Raw genomic sequence first — 15,163 nt, forward strand, 5'->3', positions numbered from 1 at the left:
GCAAATTACATCACTATGACACGCCCCCCATGGCGCTACTAGCCAATCAGAATGACTTGCGGCTAAATTCTGTTAACGTGCATTTTTTTCTGACAGGATCACAAACTAGCGCATCACGTGCTTTTTTATGCTGGCGAACGATCTCAGCTTCATTCCAGTTTGCAGACATTTTCTCCATTGAATGTTGATCTGTATTTAAAACCCACTTGTCAAAGAGCTGAGCGATGTCTGCGTTGTTGCGATGGCACACACGTCCTCCCTACAACACACCCCTTGCGGCATATAGTTTCTTGCTTTTGTTCACATAGGATGGCAATGTTACTACTGTAGGTATCCATTATGGGAGTGATCCCAGAATAACGAGATGTGTTGACACAGAAGGCACCCTTCCAATTTTATGCACTGTTAATAAAAGTTTATTTAACTTAAAAAAGTAAGTTACCTGGTTGTCTTCAAATTTTGAGTTAAAGGGGCTGTATGTAGTTTTCAGCGGCCTCTAGCGGTGATGTTTCTGATTGCAACCAATACGTTTACAAGCGCATGCTCGAACTCATGAGCGACGGCCAGACTGAGATGCAACACACAACATGCTTGAAACTCAGGTAAACTCCCACTGCAATGTTAAATATACTGCATTTAACCTATGTAATGTGGTGTTACATACTTAAATTTATGGTAAGATAACGAAAACGTTTAGTGAACTACACTGAACAATTTCATTGCTATTTTAAATAGTCCTTTAGGATTGTTGCTTGCCACACTGTGCGATCAATATCGTAGTTAAGTCCATGTCAAATTGTATAATCTCAGTTTCCATCAATGTCAGACTGTACGAAAAAATCGGACACACGCAAACAAACGCATACGCAGTTTTACGTCATCGATCGACGACGGCTGGGCAAACACACGCTAAAGTGAAGGCAAGTAAACCGAAAACAACATCTAAAAAACGAAAGCACAAAATCATCACAACCGAATAGTGCTAAAGGCACCCATGTAACTTACTTCCAACAAATAACGTAGTATGAAAAATGGGGCGTTTTTAAGTAGTTACCCACTGATTTTATTTTACTCGATAAATGCTATTCTAAAAACCCATTCCCGTTCGGAATCCATTGTGAATTACTGTAGCCTTCCAGGTTGTCCTACAAATTGACAAAAAGACCGATAGGGCTGGGTATTGGCAAGGGCTTCACTATACGATTATATGGGTCATGATACAATACATTATGTTGCGATACAATACATTGCATGTTGCGATACAATACATTGCATGTTGCGATACCTTGCAATACTTTTTCTTTTTTTATCAAAAATGTCAAAAAAGAGCTGATTTTTTTTTTCTTTTTTTAAAGCCAAAGTGATTTCACACGTCGGCTTTGAAAGCTGCAGGTGTTTTTACATTTTCTGCCATTTTCTCACTCCCACTAACTTCTGAGACATTGTCCGAATGACCGTATATGACAGACAACCGGACAGTGACAACTAGGGATGCAGCGATACCACTTTTTTGGAATACGAGTACGAGTACTTGCATTTCAGTACTTGCCGATACCGATACCGAGTACTTAATAAAAAAACATGATTTAAATTTACAGGTAAGAGCTTTAGTTATATAATTTAACAAAAAAACAAAGGACTAGTTTTCCAGTTTGTTGTAAACTCTGCCTCTTTGGACAACACAAGAGGCATTAACCCCTTACAAGCCGCTCAAACATAGACATTTCTCAGACTGTGGTATCGATTCCAGGTATCGGGGGACTTTTAACGAGTACGAGTACTTTAGAAAATGTGGTATCGAGGCAGATACCCGATACCAGTATCGGTATCGGTGCATCCCTAGTGACAACTATAGCAGCGGCGTAGGAGGTCGTTTAAAGCACACAGAGGGATTTGATGGGTTTTTAAAAAAATCGATAGTAGAGATTGAAATATCGATAAACTATCGGGGGGAAATGCATCACGCTCAATTGACCTCAATGTTTTTCATTTTAATGGCTGGAGGTAAATTAAATAATTTGTTTAAGTTTTAAGCACCTGTAGAACGTAGACATTTCCATATTGCCTGGAACTGGGACTGCTTGTTATATGTGTTTGATTCAGTTTGAGGTGCTTACATACTGTCACAAGCACTAGTCTATACTAAGTCCCTAGCAGCTTACATTCAACAGTCATCCTTTACACTAAGGTACCTATTGCATATACAAGCACCCTTTCATTTAAGCCCGAGACAGACATAAATAGTCTCTACTGCAAAGTACTGACACAACACAGTACGGTGTATATAACCATATTTCAGTCTATAATTTTGAAAACAAGTATGTTTTCGGAGTACATGCTTTAAGAGAAGAGATCAAAGCTAAAGTGTCATTTCTGCCCCACTGACATGAACGAATGTATCAGGTATTACAGAAATGATGACAGTTTTCCTAAACGCTCTCTGTGTCTGCCATTGGTTGGAAACAAATAACCCCGCCCACAAAAGACCACAAAGTGCAAAGGTAATAGGCTTGATTCCCAGGAAACAGAAACAAATGTAGATTCTGCACAATAAGTCACTTTGGATAAAAGCATCTGCCAAAGTACATTTACATTATTAGCAGACACTACATCTAAAGTGACTTACATACATTTTTATCAAAATGGGTTCAAATTCATGACCTTTTATGCTGCTAATGCAATGACCAACCACTGAGTTAGAATAAATGTAAAGTTAATATAAAATACCTGTTTTTAAATAACTAAGTCTCTAGAGCAACAAACTCCAAAGTCTGACATTACGGAGAGCAACAGCTGTTGAGGTGTGCGATTTTCTCGCATGTATGCGTCTCCATGTTTGTCTTGGGGAGGTCTGCTTAAATATTCACAGAGGTGCTTTGCGCTCCCCGGACTGTAAATGAGCAGGCTTTCAGCAGGACTGATCTTTGGTGGTCTAAACATGTCTCTTAAAGTGTGTAAATCTAAGCAGTTTGGTTTTCCAGCGCTGTTTTTTATGCCTAGAATGCACTCAGTGAACGCCAGCTAACACGACAGAGAGAAAGCAGAAAGCCGCTTGGCAGGTTGACAGGATTGGGTCAACAGGGCCAGGCAAAACACAGACGCCGTCGCCACCGCTGCCGTCTGATGGAAACAGTGAGAAAAGGGAGAGAGTAATTGAAAAAGAGAAAGAGAGAGAGAGAGTGTGCAGGGCTGGGCTATATAAAGTTATGCAACAATGTGAACTTCACGATTTATTCGCCTGTTTTATGTGGTCATTATGTTTCCTGAAAGGCACGTCATTAGGCCAGTACATTTATGCATTTGGCAGATGCTTTTATCCAAAGCGACATACAGTGCATTAAAGTTTAACATTAATGTTGCTGTGTTTCCTGGGATTTAAACCTATGACCTGCAATGATAACCCATTGAGCTAAAAAAAATGAAAAAGTGATTTTTTTCCATGTTTGAATTAAGACTATGTTCTTATCTAAAGGGGGTTGCACACCGGACACGCAGCTCAGCACCACGTATTCTAAAAAAGTTGAACACATTGTTTTCTATGAGTATATGCACGCCGGCGCCGACAGGTGCTGCCTGTCCGCGGTGCCCAGCTACGACTCAGGAAGTTGCTCAAATCCCTGTTGTGCCACAGAGCGCCACTCACATAGTTTAAGATTAAATATCATTTTTGTCCCAAATCACTAACGATTAACATTGGCTGCTAACGTATATTTTGTATTTTTAAGTAAACGCTATCTGACTAAGCTTGTGCTATTTAATGTGCACTTATTGTGAACGATATCTCAGAGTCGTCCTAGACGCGACGTGCCGCTTCTCGTCCGGTGTGCGACCCCCTTAAGAGTGCAGATATCGATTTTAAAATAAATGTTCACGGTCTCCGTATGCAATTATTTTTTGCAATATTAAAGGGATAGTTCACCCAAAAAATTTAAAATCTGTCATCATTTACTTGCCCTCATGTGTATGCGTTTCTTTATTCTGTTAAACACAAAAAATATTTTGATAAATGATGGTAAACACACAACTGTCTCTTTAGCAACGTATGTGGGTAAATTATAAATTACAATGAATTGATAATCCATGTCCTAACTACACGCAATTTGATAAGATTCTAGCGACAAATAATTTGATTGTCCACAACAGACCGATGCAACTCCAAGTACATAACAAAATCAATCAAAAACCACAGCCAATCAGAAGAGAGTATGGGCGGGGTGTATCTATAAGTCTTTCACTAGCGACAAAATAAAGCCGTACATGAACAAATTCCTAACTATTATGCTACGTACACACCAAACGCGGGGCATTGCGTTAATCGCTCTAGATTACTCGCAGGATTTAACTTGAATATTTTCAACTTGGGCGAAGATGCGTTTGAGTCAGATTGCGCATGTTTTCGGGGCAAACGCGCCGCCCATATCGCATAATTCGCATTGCCCCATGTGAGGACGCGTCTGATCGCGTCTTTACATTGACTTTGTATGTAATCTACTCGTGCAAATCGATGAACTCGCGTTTGGTGTGTATGCCCCATTACACTGGTTAGTACAAAAACTCAGATTAACATGGAAAAGATACCTTTTGTCGTGTGTAGTTACTGTGTTATACTGATGTATATTAATAAAAGTATGTCATTCTGCCTTGCATTTATTTAGGGAAAATTATGTAATGATTATTTTTAACTGTGATCTCGAGTGAGAGGACTTCTTACTTGAATCTGTTTGGATTGGTTGAATGGTGGTTTCCCTGATTAAAAAAAATCACTGTCTCAAGCCAGTGCAAAGACATAAATTAAGATACAGATCATTTATCATTAATAAAACTGCAAAATATAAAGTCCAGCTCAACATAGAAGCAATAGGAAGCAGATAGAGGAACAGAAACAGAAGTAGATCGGAACTCAAGTTGGTGAAAAGAAACGGCACAGTGTGTGTGGTAAATTGGCTTATAGACAGGCAGAATGGTGATGTCAACAGGAAATGATGTCATTGTTTACAGGGGGCCTAGATAGGGGAAAGAGAAGACGGAAAGACAAAGACAGACAGAGTGCTTAGATCTCCGCCGCAGTGGAGACCTCCATTCCAAACCAGGGGATTACATAACAGATGGAAAACTATCCAAAGAGTAAAAACAGGCCTGGCTCTGTGGAGATTAACCCTCTCATACAGCCTAAAACACAGCTGATGGATTTAATTTATTTAAACTGCAGTTCAACAGAGTCCTTAGGGATTGTGTTCCTAAAATATAAAGATCAATGTTTAATAGACATTGACGGAAAGTATATGCCTTTGTTTTACTAATAACACGCTTTACGAAAAGAGACAGCATTTCTACAACTTTCACAAAGATTTTTAAATGACATTTTACATTTGCTGGCTAAATGCCAAAATTTATACGTTTAGCAGATGCTTTTATCCAAAACGACTTACAGTACAAGGTATACATTTGATCAGTTTGTGTGTTTTCCTGGGTTCAACCCCAGCTCGACCTGATTTTGCCAATTGAGAGATGTCCTTAGGGCAACATACTGTATTGTTTCGACCCACGGATAACATTTTTGTAAATAAAACCTTTAAGGGTCATAGCGTTAACATCTGACTTTTTCCATGTTTAAGTGCTATAATTGGGTCCCCAGCGCTTCTTTCAACCTAGAAAATGTGAAAAAGAGCAACTCAGTAACTTTCTTTGGGTGAGCCAATATTTCCAAGCATGTGAAAAATTTGGTAGTTCAGATTTCGCCTGTTTTGTGAGGTAGGTAGCAAGGCGAATTACAATAATACTGGCTCCTAATCTATCCAACCACAGCACTGCTATATAGTGCATAGAGAAAGAGAGTGAGAAAAATAATTGACAGCACAACTGAGTTTCAATTGCAGCAAACCACCTTCATTGCGATCAGTGTTTGCATTTCATCAGCTCATTTGCATTTTAAAGGACACACCCCAAAACGGCACATTTTTGCTCATGCTTAAAAAGTGGCAATTTTAACATGCTATAATTAATTATCTGTGGAGTATTTTGAGCTAAAACTTCACATACGCACTCTGGGGACACCAAATATTTATTTTACATCTTTAAAAAATCTTATAATATGACCCCTTTAACCCAACCCTAACCATAACTGAACCCTAAAATCAGAGGGATATGAAAAACAAACTGTAAACTTATTTCTTAAATCTGATTGGTTGATTGAAATGTTGCAATCATAATGATGCCCTGGGGACATTAATCAAATCCATGTTCTTTTGCGCTGCTAACACAATGTTCTCCCATTGATCTATATAGCAGCACGTCATCAAAATAAATACAACTGGATTCCTAGGCTTCTTAAAGAAGTTTTTTAATCCACGATAAAGATACTCAATTAAATTAAAAGCAGCTGGTGTAAGACATAGTGGCGGCTCGTGACTGCTCATTCGAGGGCGCTAATTCAAAATAAGTGTTCGGAGTGCCATGTGTGTTGCTTGCGTTTTCAAAATATGTGTTTGTTGCATCATGTAAACCATGTGCATCACGTGTTTTGTCAAAATAAGTGCCTGCTGAAAACGCGTCAAAACCGTTTATGATAAAAGAGACGCTCACGTTCACAAAATACATGCAAGACACTCCCTTAACAGTAAACTCTGATTACACATGAGATTATGCGAGTATCTGGCAAACGCGAACGTCTCTTTTATCATAAACCCTTTAAACGCATCTGCAGCAGGCACTTATTTTGATAAGACACGTGATGCACACACAATCTCTCGAAGCGCAGAACACATATTTTGAAAAAAGGAACCACACACATGACAGGCTACATACACGTTGTGACGAACTTCGCATCGAGCGCCCTCGAAAAAAGAAGTCACCGGCCGCCACTGATACCTAGCCATCCCTTATTTCTGTCCTATGAACGTTTTATTTAAGCATCCCTCCTCCACCCCATCGCATCACTATCTGATGGTGTTTCTATCCCAGTTAAGGAGGGGAAGTACTCTGGGTTCAGACTAATATTCCAAGCTCGTAGCCCTTCCTTCGGACAGCACCCCAAATATGCTTTAGTTTATATTTGATTACATGTAAATCCGAACTAGTGAAAGAGAGTAAAGGAATTTAATAGCCTGGCTCCGCCCTCCTACGTGCTTCCACTTAATTTTCATTTCGCTTCAGCAGTACGTCTGGGATAGCTCTGTACAGTTTCGTTTTCTCCTGCAAAAATCTGCAGGTCCAATCAGCGAACAGATGGGGGTGGCTAAGAACGATGACTTTGAGGTCGTGCGTCAGTTTGAGTTGTAGTTCAGTAATGGCAGCGGAGAAAACAAAACGTGAGAAAAGCTATTCGGTCAGTTGTTGCAAAACTGCCGAATATACACAAGTTAAAGCCGGAGCAAGAACCAGGTTTGCTAAGTTTTGTTTGTCTGATTATTCTGACTTGTTGTTTGCGGACGGTTTCGGTGCATGATATACGTCACGACCACACGTTAGCGATTGGCTTTGGCAGATCCTGAGTGACTCTGGGCAGATCCAATAGTTTTAAACTTCAACAATGGACCCTCCTTAACGGAAGTAACGCTTTTCAATGGAGCGTGGCCAGACTCTCTGTACAAATGAAATGAATGTACGAGAGTCTGGTTGGACCAGGCTAGGAATTTAACACATGCAGACAGAAAGGTACACTCTTAAAAATGGTGCTTAAAAGGTTAAAAGAACCATTTCGTTCTTACCTTTTTAGAATATGAAGAACCTTTATTCACCATAAAGAACCTTTTGTGAAACAGAAAGGTTCTTTATAGAACCATTCAGCCAAAAATGGTTCTTCTATGGCATCATGATTGCACCTTTATTTTCAAGAGTGTACTTCAATGATACAACCATGTGCAGGGAACACACAGCCAACATTTTCAAGAGAAAAGTGCCTACAGTATTGTATAATGTCTATTAATGCTTATTAGTTTCATTTGGGGCTGGTGATTCATACACAAAAGATTTATAATTAAGGCCCCCAGAGCTTTTATGTCTTTCCTAAACACTTCCTTACAAAAGCAGTTTAGACTGTTAAATGCGGTCTTCACTGATCTCAGGATATACCTCTGTCTCAGACTAATCCTCAGAGCCCAGCAGGGACCTTGACTTTGTATTAGTGTGTGGTCTGCCTCCCTCAGCCAAACATATGGTGCCACTGCCAAGGGGAACCATGTGACCCTGAATAAGGATAAGCCAGGAAACCAATTTCTTTTTCTGAAAGAGTAGCCCAATACTTCTGCTTACAGATTACTTATAAACTGCATCTCAGAGCCATAGTTATATGTTATGGACCATGTTTTAATCGCATGCATTTACACTTTAATATAAATGTGCAGAACAAGTCTGAGCGGTACTGATGTATACCACACCTTAATATACAGTACACCTGTTAGACAAAGTGTCTCCACGCATGCAAAAAACAACATATATATATATATATATATATATATATATATATATATATATATATATATATATATATATATATATATATATATATATATATATATATATATATATATATATATATAATATTCTGTGAGTCCTGATGCAAAGATCTGAGCATTGAAATAACAGATATATTTTAATTTAGATATTATAAGAAGACACAAATAACACTAAACAAATATGATCTATGCTGGAAAAAAATGCTTTGTCTTTGCTTTATTAGTCTGTTTACTCGCAAATCACTACATTTTGGGACAATAAATAATAGAAAAGCATAAATAAATAAAAAGCAGCCTATAAAGACCCTATGGCATTTACGTTTAAAGCATTAAATCCTTTACCTGTATATAAATTATTAATAAGGCTGCACACAAAAATGATGTTATGAGGTCTCATATAGAAAAAGAGATTTTTACTATGAACAACATTGTTTATTAATATCAAAGAGTTTTTTGTTATTTGCTACACAGTAGGTGCATTTATGATTTGTGCCAGTCAAAAATACTTGAATATCCAAATGAAACAAGGGCACATCTGAATATTAAATACACAATAGTAGATAACATACAGTGATTTGAAAATCATATAGACACGTGCTTCAAAATCAAATATTATAACAAATCTCAGTTAGTCAGCAGGCATTGAAGACAACAATCGTACAATATAACTGTGCATATCCATTTAAAATATAATAAAAAATATGATAAAGATATATAATTTTAGAACAAGAATAACAGAATTTCTTTTAGATTTGGCAGGTAGACATCTTTAAAACTATAGCCTATAACAAATTATAAAAAGTTTACTATTATAGAAGGTTATAAACAATATATTTTTGTTGGATAATGTAATGAATAGGACATCAGAAAACTAAAGCCTCAGAATATCTAATAGCACGTCATAGCATCAATTTTATGCATCAATAATTACACAAATGTACACTGTAAACACACACATACCGTTACAGCCCACTGTAATGTAAAATAATCCCAGACTTACCCGGTTTGCTTTACATCAAAGTTGTTATTGTTATATTCCGGTGTGGAGTTATTCTTCGGGCACTTCGTCTCGAGCCCTTTTCCATGTGCTCGGAGCACGCGCTCCCCGGCACGCGCTGCGTACAGTCAGATACAGTCCGTGACGTCATCCAGCCCTAACGCAACGCTGTCGGGAAGAAATCACAGCGATGGAAACAGATGAAGTTCGCAAAGAGCTCAGCGTGTATTGAAACCTTTGACAAGTATGGTCCTCAAGGGATGTACGGAGGCTGGGACGTGCCAAATCTCAGCTAACTAGAATGCACTGCTTTAATTTGCTTGCAGGAATTGCTCCAAACTGTGCTTTGTAGGTCAACCTCACAGTCACACCTGCAGTCTTGCTCGCTTGCTGCACTGATTTGAGTTCAGTGAATCAACTCATACATGCATTTGCAGGGCATTCATGACACATTCATGACAGATGCGTGATGGGCCATATATAATCACACTGTACTAGATTAAGGACTGTGTGGCATGTGAGTCATCATCATCTTCTCTTTGCTGTGGGTGTGGCACTCTATGGTTGATCACTTGTTAGCAGTACTTGCTGTCAAATTCCCCTTCGTTTGGTTTCCAAGCAACGGACCCCAAATCCTTTGCATTTACTTTCATTTTTAGGCACTGGTGTTGATTTGAATGCTAAGTCGTATGTGATGCATAGTTATGTATTTTTTGAACTAGGGCTCATATGCATGCAACTGCAGTGAGGGATTGCATGTTAGATAGGTGGGAACTTGGGTACCTGCCTTTATGACTGACTTTGGGAGAATCCCTAAAATGACGTCAAAAACAAGCTTAGAGTATTCAATTTGTCAAATTAAGTACTGAAATGAGGCAGCTAGTCTAAAATGGTATGTATAGCAAGTCAACCTTCATGTTTTGGATATGAGTTCACTGCATTGAAAGAGACAAAGAGTCAAGTTCAGATAGAAATGTATTTATGATTAAGAATTGTAAAAACATGAAAAACCCATATAGTGAAACAAAATATGGTCAATGAGAACATATAGGTGATACAGATCCAAAAATACCTTTCATAGGAAATATTCATTCATTATATACAAAAACTTATAAAACAAATTTTACTTTAGGGTTTGTGCAGACCCATATTTTCTTATTTTATTAATAAAAATAAATGACTTAAATACAAATTATTTTATTTAACCACCTTAAATTTTAAACTGTGGCAGTTTCAAACATGGAAAAAACGGACAATAGCCAAAAAAAAAAAAATGCATTGGACATGCAACATCACAACTATACACAGCAACAGTCTTTAACTTGCATAAAAAAGCAGGAGGTGGGAAGTTTCTCAAAAGTCCTTTCAACTTGACTCATTAATGTGAACTCCGCAGCTGCTCCAGCCTTTTTTTTAACTGTTCACTTTTTCGCCTCAGCTGTTCTTTGATTGACAGTAACCTCTGTTCATCCAGCTGCATGCTGTGGATGCATTCTGTCGCTTTCTTAAGGATCACCACTTTGGCGGCTTTCTCGTTATTTGCAACCTCGGGGATCTCGTCCCGTAGTGCGAAAAAACTAAGCTTGAGTTCGTTTCTGCGCTGGCGCTCCAGTACATTATGAGTCTTGCGTTTGTCGTTGTCCTCTGAATCTGATGTCCGGGGACTCGTGCACTTGCGTTGTTTCCCGTGCCTGCTGCTGCTGATCACTGCACTGGCCTCCAGCCGTAGCCTCTTTACTGCAGGCTGGTCGTGCCGCGTGGATGGGTGGGCAGCGTAGTTGTGCTGGTGGGTGGAGACGTGGCAGCGTTTCAGGACTAAAGGACTGGGATACCTTGATTCAGACGCTTCGGTGTCGCTTCTTTTCTGGCGCTTTTCCACCGTCACCACATCAATTTCTTCTTCTTCCTCCTCCTCCTCCTCTTCTTCTTCTTCTTCTTCTTCCTCCTCCTCGTCCTCCTCTTCCTCTTCATCTTCTGCAATTGAATAATAAAGAAAATGATTAAATTACAAAGCGAAACATTTCTTCTTTTAAATTTGCCATACTATAAACCTGTGGGAATATTATGGAATTTGGCAAGCGACTTTCCACACAGGGTGAGGGGGAATCTCTGCATTCCAGTTCCCGCCCACTTTTCCTCTCAGCTGGTATTTGAACATTGCAGTCATCTTACAGTTCTGACTTGTCTAGAGGCTGGGCGTCGAGCAGGGAGTGCAGCTTATGCTTATGCAACTACCACTTGCACTCATTGCAAAATTTCATGCTTTTAAAAATGTCTCATGACCAACACACCACCTTTACAAGGTCATGGATAGTGCATTATGAGAAATTCTATTTTGGGGTACACTTGAACCTCTAATGAATGAAGTAACCAACTCCAAAGTTTATGCATTTGTCAAAATGATTAAGTAAGAATAACAATAATGATAACACACCTGAATCACTTCCACTGCTGCTAGAGCTGTTAGGCGGGGTGTCCAATACAAGCATGGGCTGTGATGGGGCAACCTTGCTGGTTTTGGGCGACTCGGTGAGTGGATAAGGAAAGACCACCGATGGGTCAATGCATTCTGATGCAGATGTGCTAAGGTCCTGCAAATAACTCGCATTGAGTCGATTTGAGTTGATATCCGTATTGTCAGTTATTAATTCCTTCCTGGCAGCGTGCAGGGACGCCAGTCTCTCCGAAACCACTTTCTCCAACTTGGCGGCGGCGGAAAAGCCGCTCCACATGCAGTCCTGGATGATGATGGACTTGATGAAGGTCTGGGAGTAGTCCGCATCGCAGATGAAGCTCTGGTTGACCACGTCGTCGCCCAAAAACTCGCTGACCATCTCTAGCTGGTCGGCGGTGGAGAGCGACTGTCTCCGGCTGGGCGAGAGGGGCGGTGTGGGGAGCAGCTCGAATTTTTTCCAAATGTCCTCGCTGGGAGCCGGAGGTTGAGTCTGTCCTTGTTGCTGATGATAGAAATCCTCATCGTCGTTGTCAAAGTAGAAATAAGGCTGGATGGAATCGTAGTCGTAATCGTAGTTTTTATACGCCAAACTCGCACTCACCGGCATTTTGACACTGGTAAAGAAAACGAGAGAGAAATGATTATAATGCATGCTGTGCTACGTTCAACGTAATCATCACTTAAGTGCACAGGTTTAGGTTTAGGAATGAAATGTATTGCATTGCAAGATTTTGGGAAACACCTAAACACACAGCAGCCAATTATTACTGCAAACGTATGTCAACATGTGTAAAAATGGGAGCGACTACACCTTAAAGCCGGTGTCTTACAACAACCACAACATTAAAACGCATCATTGCTTTCACACAGCAGTTTTTCTCCCAAACCTCCCAAAACTAACCAGACATTCATGCAACCTCACAAAAACAGCATGTACATGGCAATGTAATTTCAATATCCAAACGCATGAATTCGTTGTGTGCTTAAAGTCCGCACGTAAAAGAATATACTAAATCCTTACCGTGTATTAACTAAAGCAGTTTCAGAATGGTTGAGTTGCAGACTCGATGCAATGAAAAGATACCAAAAAACAAGGAGTAAGTAAAATCCAACAGTTTACTCCGTCCGCTTGCAGCATAAGTGGAGTCAAAGTCGTGGTCAAATGCCAAGTGATGTGTAATGTGATGAAGGGTACGCACTCGTTCACCTCTCGGATGCTGAACAGACTGATAGCCCGTCTGACAGTGGCAGGATGAATAAGTTCTGTAGCTCCCGCAAACTGAAGTAGCGCCCGCTTGACGTATGACTGCGCGAGTGATATTTCCCGCCAAACGCGAACGGGGCCGTTTATGGGTTAAATCGACTATATTGACTAATACTTCGATTGGTAAAACACAACAACTTATGTGAAAGGACAACCAGAGTTTTGTATCGCAGAAAACTTGCATTTTGCGTCAATTGTGGGACTATATTCTTGCGGAAGGATCAATGTATCAGTGAAACTCTGTGGGCGGAGTTAAAGCTTTCCTAACGTCATGATGAGAGTGGTGGTGGTGCATTTTATGGTTAAGTAGTGACAGCATGGTTAGTGGAAACAGAAGTAGGTTTAGGAGGCGTCATATTTAGATAATGTATAAAAAGACCAACACTATAGTTTGATAATCATAATCTGGGAGCTGGTTTTGCATGTCGAGAATGGAGTAAAGTCGACTTTATATTGGATATTCTGCTTTTAATATGAAATCTAAGCCATTTGTTTTAATTAAAACGATTAAATAAATTGCACACCAGAATAGCGTGTGTTTACCCTATATGAGACTAAATAATGCAAATGTTTAAAAGTGTAATAAATAAAATAAAAAAACAATAGTGGAAGTCGCAACTATATGATTTCTGTGACTGATATATGTGGAATTTTTGTTTGTGTAATCATAATGTAATTTATGGGAATTGTTTGGGTAAATGCAAGTATTATTGCGATTTTAATGCCCTCAGTTATAAATGGGGCAAAATATTGTGGGTTTAGTTACCGATAAAATACAGCGCTGTACGTAAACTGTAATAACAGACTGTAATAATATGAACTTGTCAGTCTTAGTATTTTACCATTCTGCCATGTATTTAAATACCTGTAAACAGATAAGCAACGCATCTCTGGTAGGCTGAAACCCCAGAAGTCAGGACATCAAAACATTTTACTCATCTGAACCTGTGATTTAACGATACATTGGTATGTTGCGCCATCTGCTGTTTCATATAATAAATACAGTGCTGCACTACCTACATAAAACAATACAAGTAAGAAATAAATAAACATGACTAAAGCCAAATGGTTTACATTTGGTGGATATGATCAAAGATACTGTTTTTATACCATGTGTTAATTAGTAGAAAGCAAAATAAAAAAATAAAATTTTAATTCACTAGACTAATATACAGTGCTAAAAAAAATAAAATGGACAATAATGACTCTAATGACACTGGCCTAAAGCATTTGATTCATATCTGCTTATAAAAAAAAAACATATTTATAAATTAACTACTAATTAACAGTAGTTATAGATACACAAATTATATAACATTGCAAATCACATAAAAAAATTCGTAACCTAACATTTGTAATTATTAGCTGTTATTACTGTGTTATCATACATAAAAGTTTTTTTATAGTTGAGTGTTATTTTACTTGATATATTTTTCCTCCACAGGCACATTTTTTGACAAACTTCTTACGGCCGGTTAGCTCAGTTGGTTAGAGCGTGGTGCTAATAACGCCAAGGTCGCGGGTTCGATCCCCGTACTGGCCATCCTTTTTTGACTTGCAGTGAATTAAATGCTTAAGACACATTCTTACTTTATAGGTAAGGTTTACCGTACCTTGCCAATTACGTCACTTGCTCACTTTCAATTACCGATAACTTACATATATTTTTTTTTATAGCTGCGTGCTTTTACCCAAAATACACCCCTGCACCACTTTTATAATTCTTTAGAAGATACTCTATTTATGCCTTACTAAATATATAATATGATATGTAGTGTAGGTGGTCTGTATGTATTTGGGTGGTCAATCTGAATTTGAAAGGGTTTTAGATCTCTAGGAGTTGTATTATCTCTAATATCTATGTCAAAGGTGCACAAGAAGCTTTTTCTCCTACTTCAAGCACTGGTTTTAGTAAAAAAGCAACACATTTTTATGATAGGATGATGTGTGGTTTTCTGTACAAAAAAGTAGGTAAAAGAATAATAAAAAAATGT

General features: G+C 38.7%; 1 protein-coding gene, 1 long non-coding RNA gene and 1 other non-coding gene across 3 annotated transcripts in view; 1 reads left to right on the forward strand and 2 right to left on the reverse strand.

Moving 5' to 3' along the window:
• LOC135785570 (uncharacterized) overlaps nt 1–9,761 on the reverse strand; it is a 42,996-nt gene extending 33,235 nt beyond the window's left edge. Inside the window, exon 1 of the long non-coding RNA XR_010546656.2 lies at nt 9,454–9,761. This is a non-coding gene — a long non-coding RNA (uncharacterized lncRNA). The remainder of the gene's footprint in view (nt 1–9,453) is intronic.
• A 651-nt stretch (nt 9,762–10,412) lies between these two features.
• Nucleotides 10,413–13,167, reverse strand: myca (MYC proto-oncogene, bHLH transcription factor a). The gene is made up of 3 exons (XM_065294888.1): nt 12,927–13,167; nt 11,885–12,519; nt 10,413–11,424 (listed from the first exon to the last, which is right to left on the reverse strand). The coding sequence occupies exons 2-3, from the start codon at nt 12,510–12,512 to the stop codon at nt 10,829–10,831; spliced, it is 1,224 nt and encodes a 407-aa protein (XP_065150960.1). The 5' UTR covers nt 12,513–12,519; nt 12,927–13,167; the 3' UTR covers nt 10,413–10,828.
• Nucleotides 13,168–14,638: 1,471 nt separating this feature from the next.
• trnai-aau (transfer RNA isoleucine (anticodon AAU)) lies at nt 14,639–14,712 on the forward strand. The gene has a single exon. It is a non-coding gene; the product is annotated as a tRNA-Ile (tRNA).
• The last annotated feature ends 451 nt before the right edge of the window (nt 14,713–15,163 follow it).

This window comes from Paramisgurnus dabryanus, chromosome 22 (genome assembly GCF_030506205.2).
Source record: "Paramisgurnus dabryanus chromosome 22, PD_genome_1.1, whole genome shotgun sequence".
NCBI lineage: Eukaryota > Metazoa > Chordata > Actinopteri > Cypriniformes > Cobitidae > Paramisgurnus > Paramisgurnus dabryanus.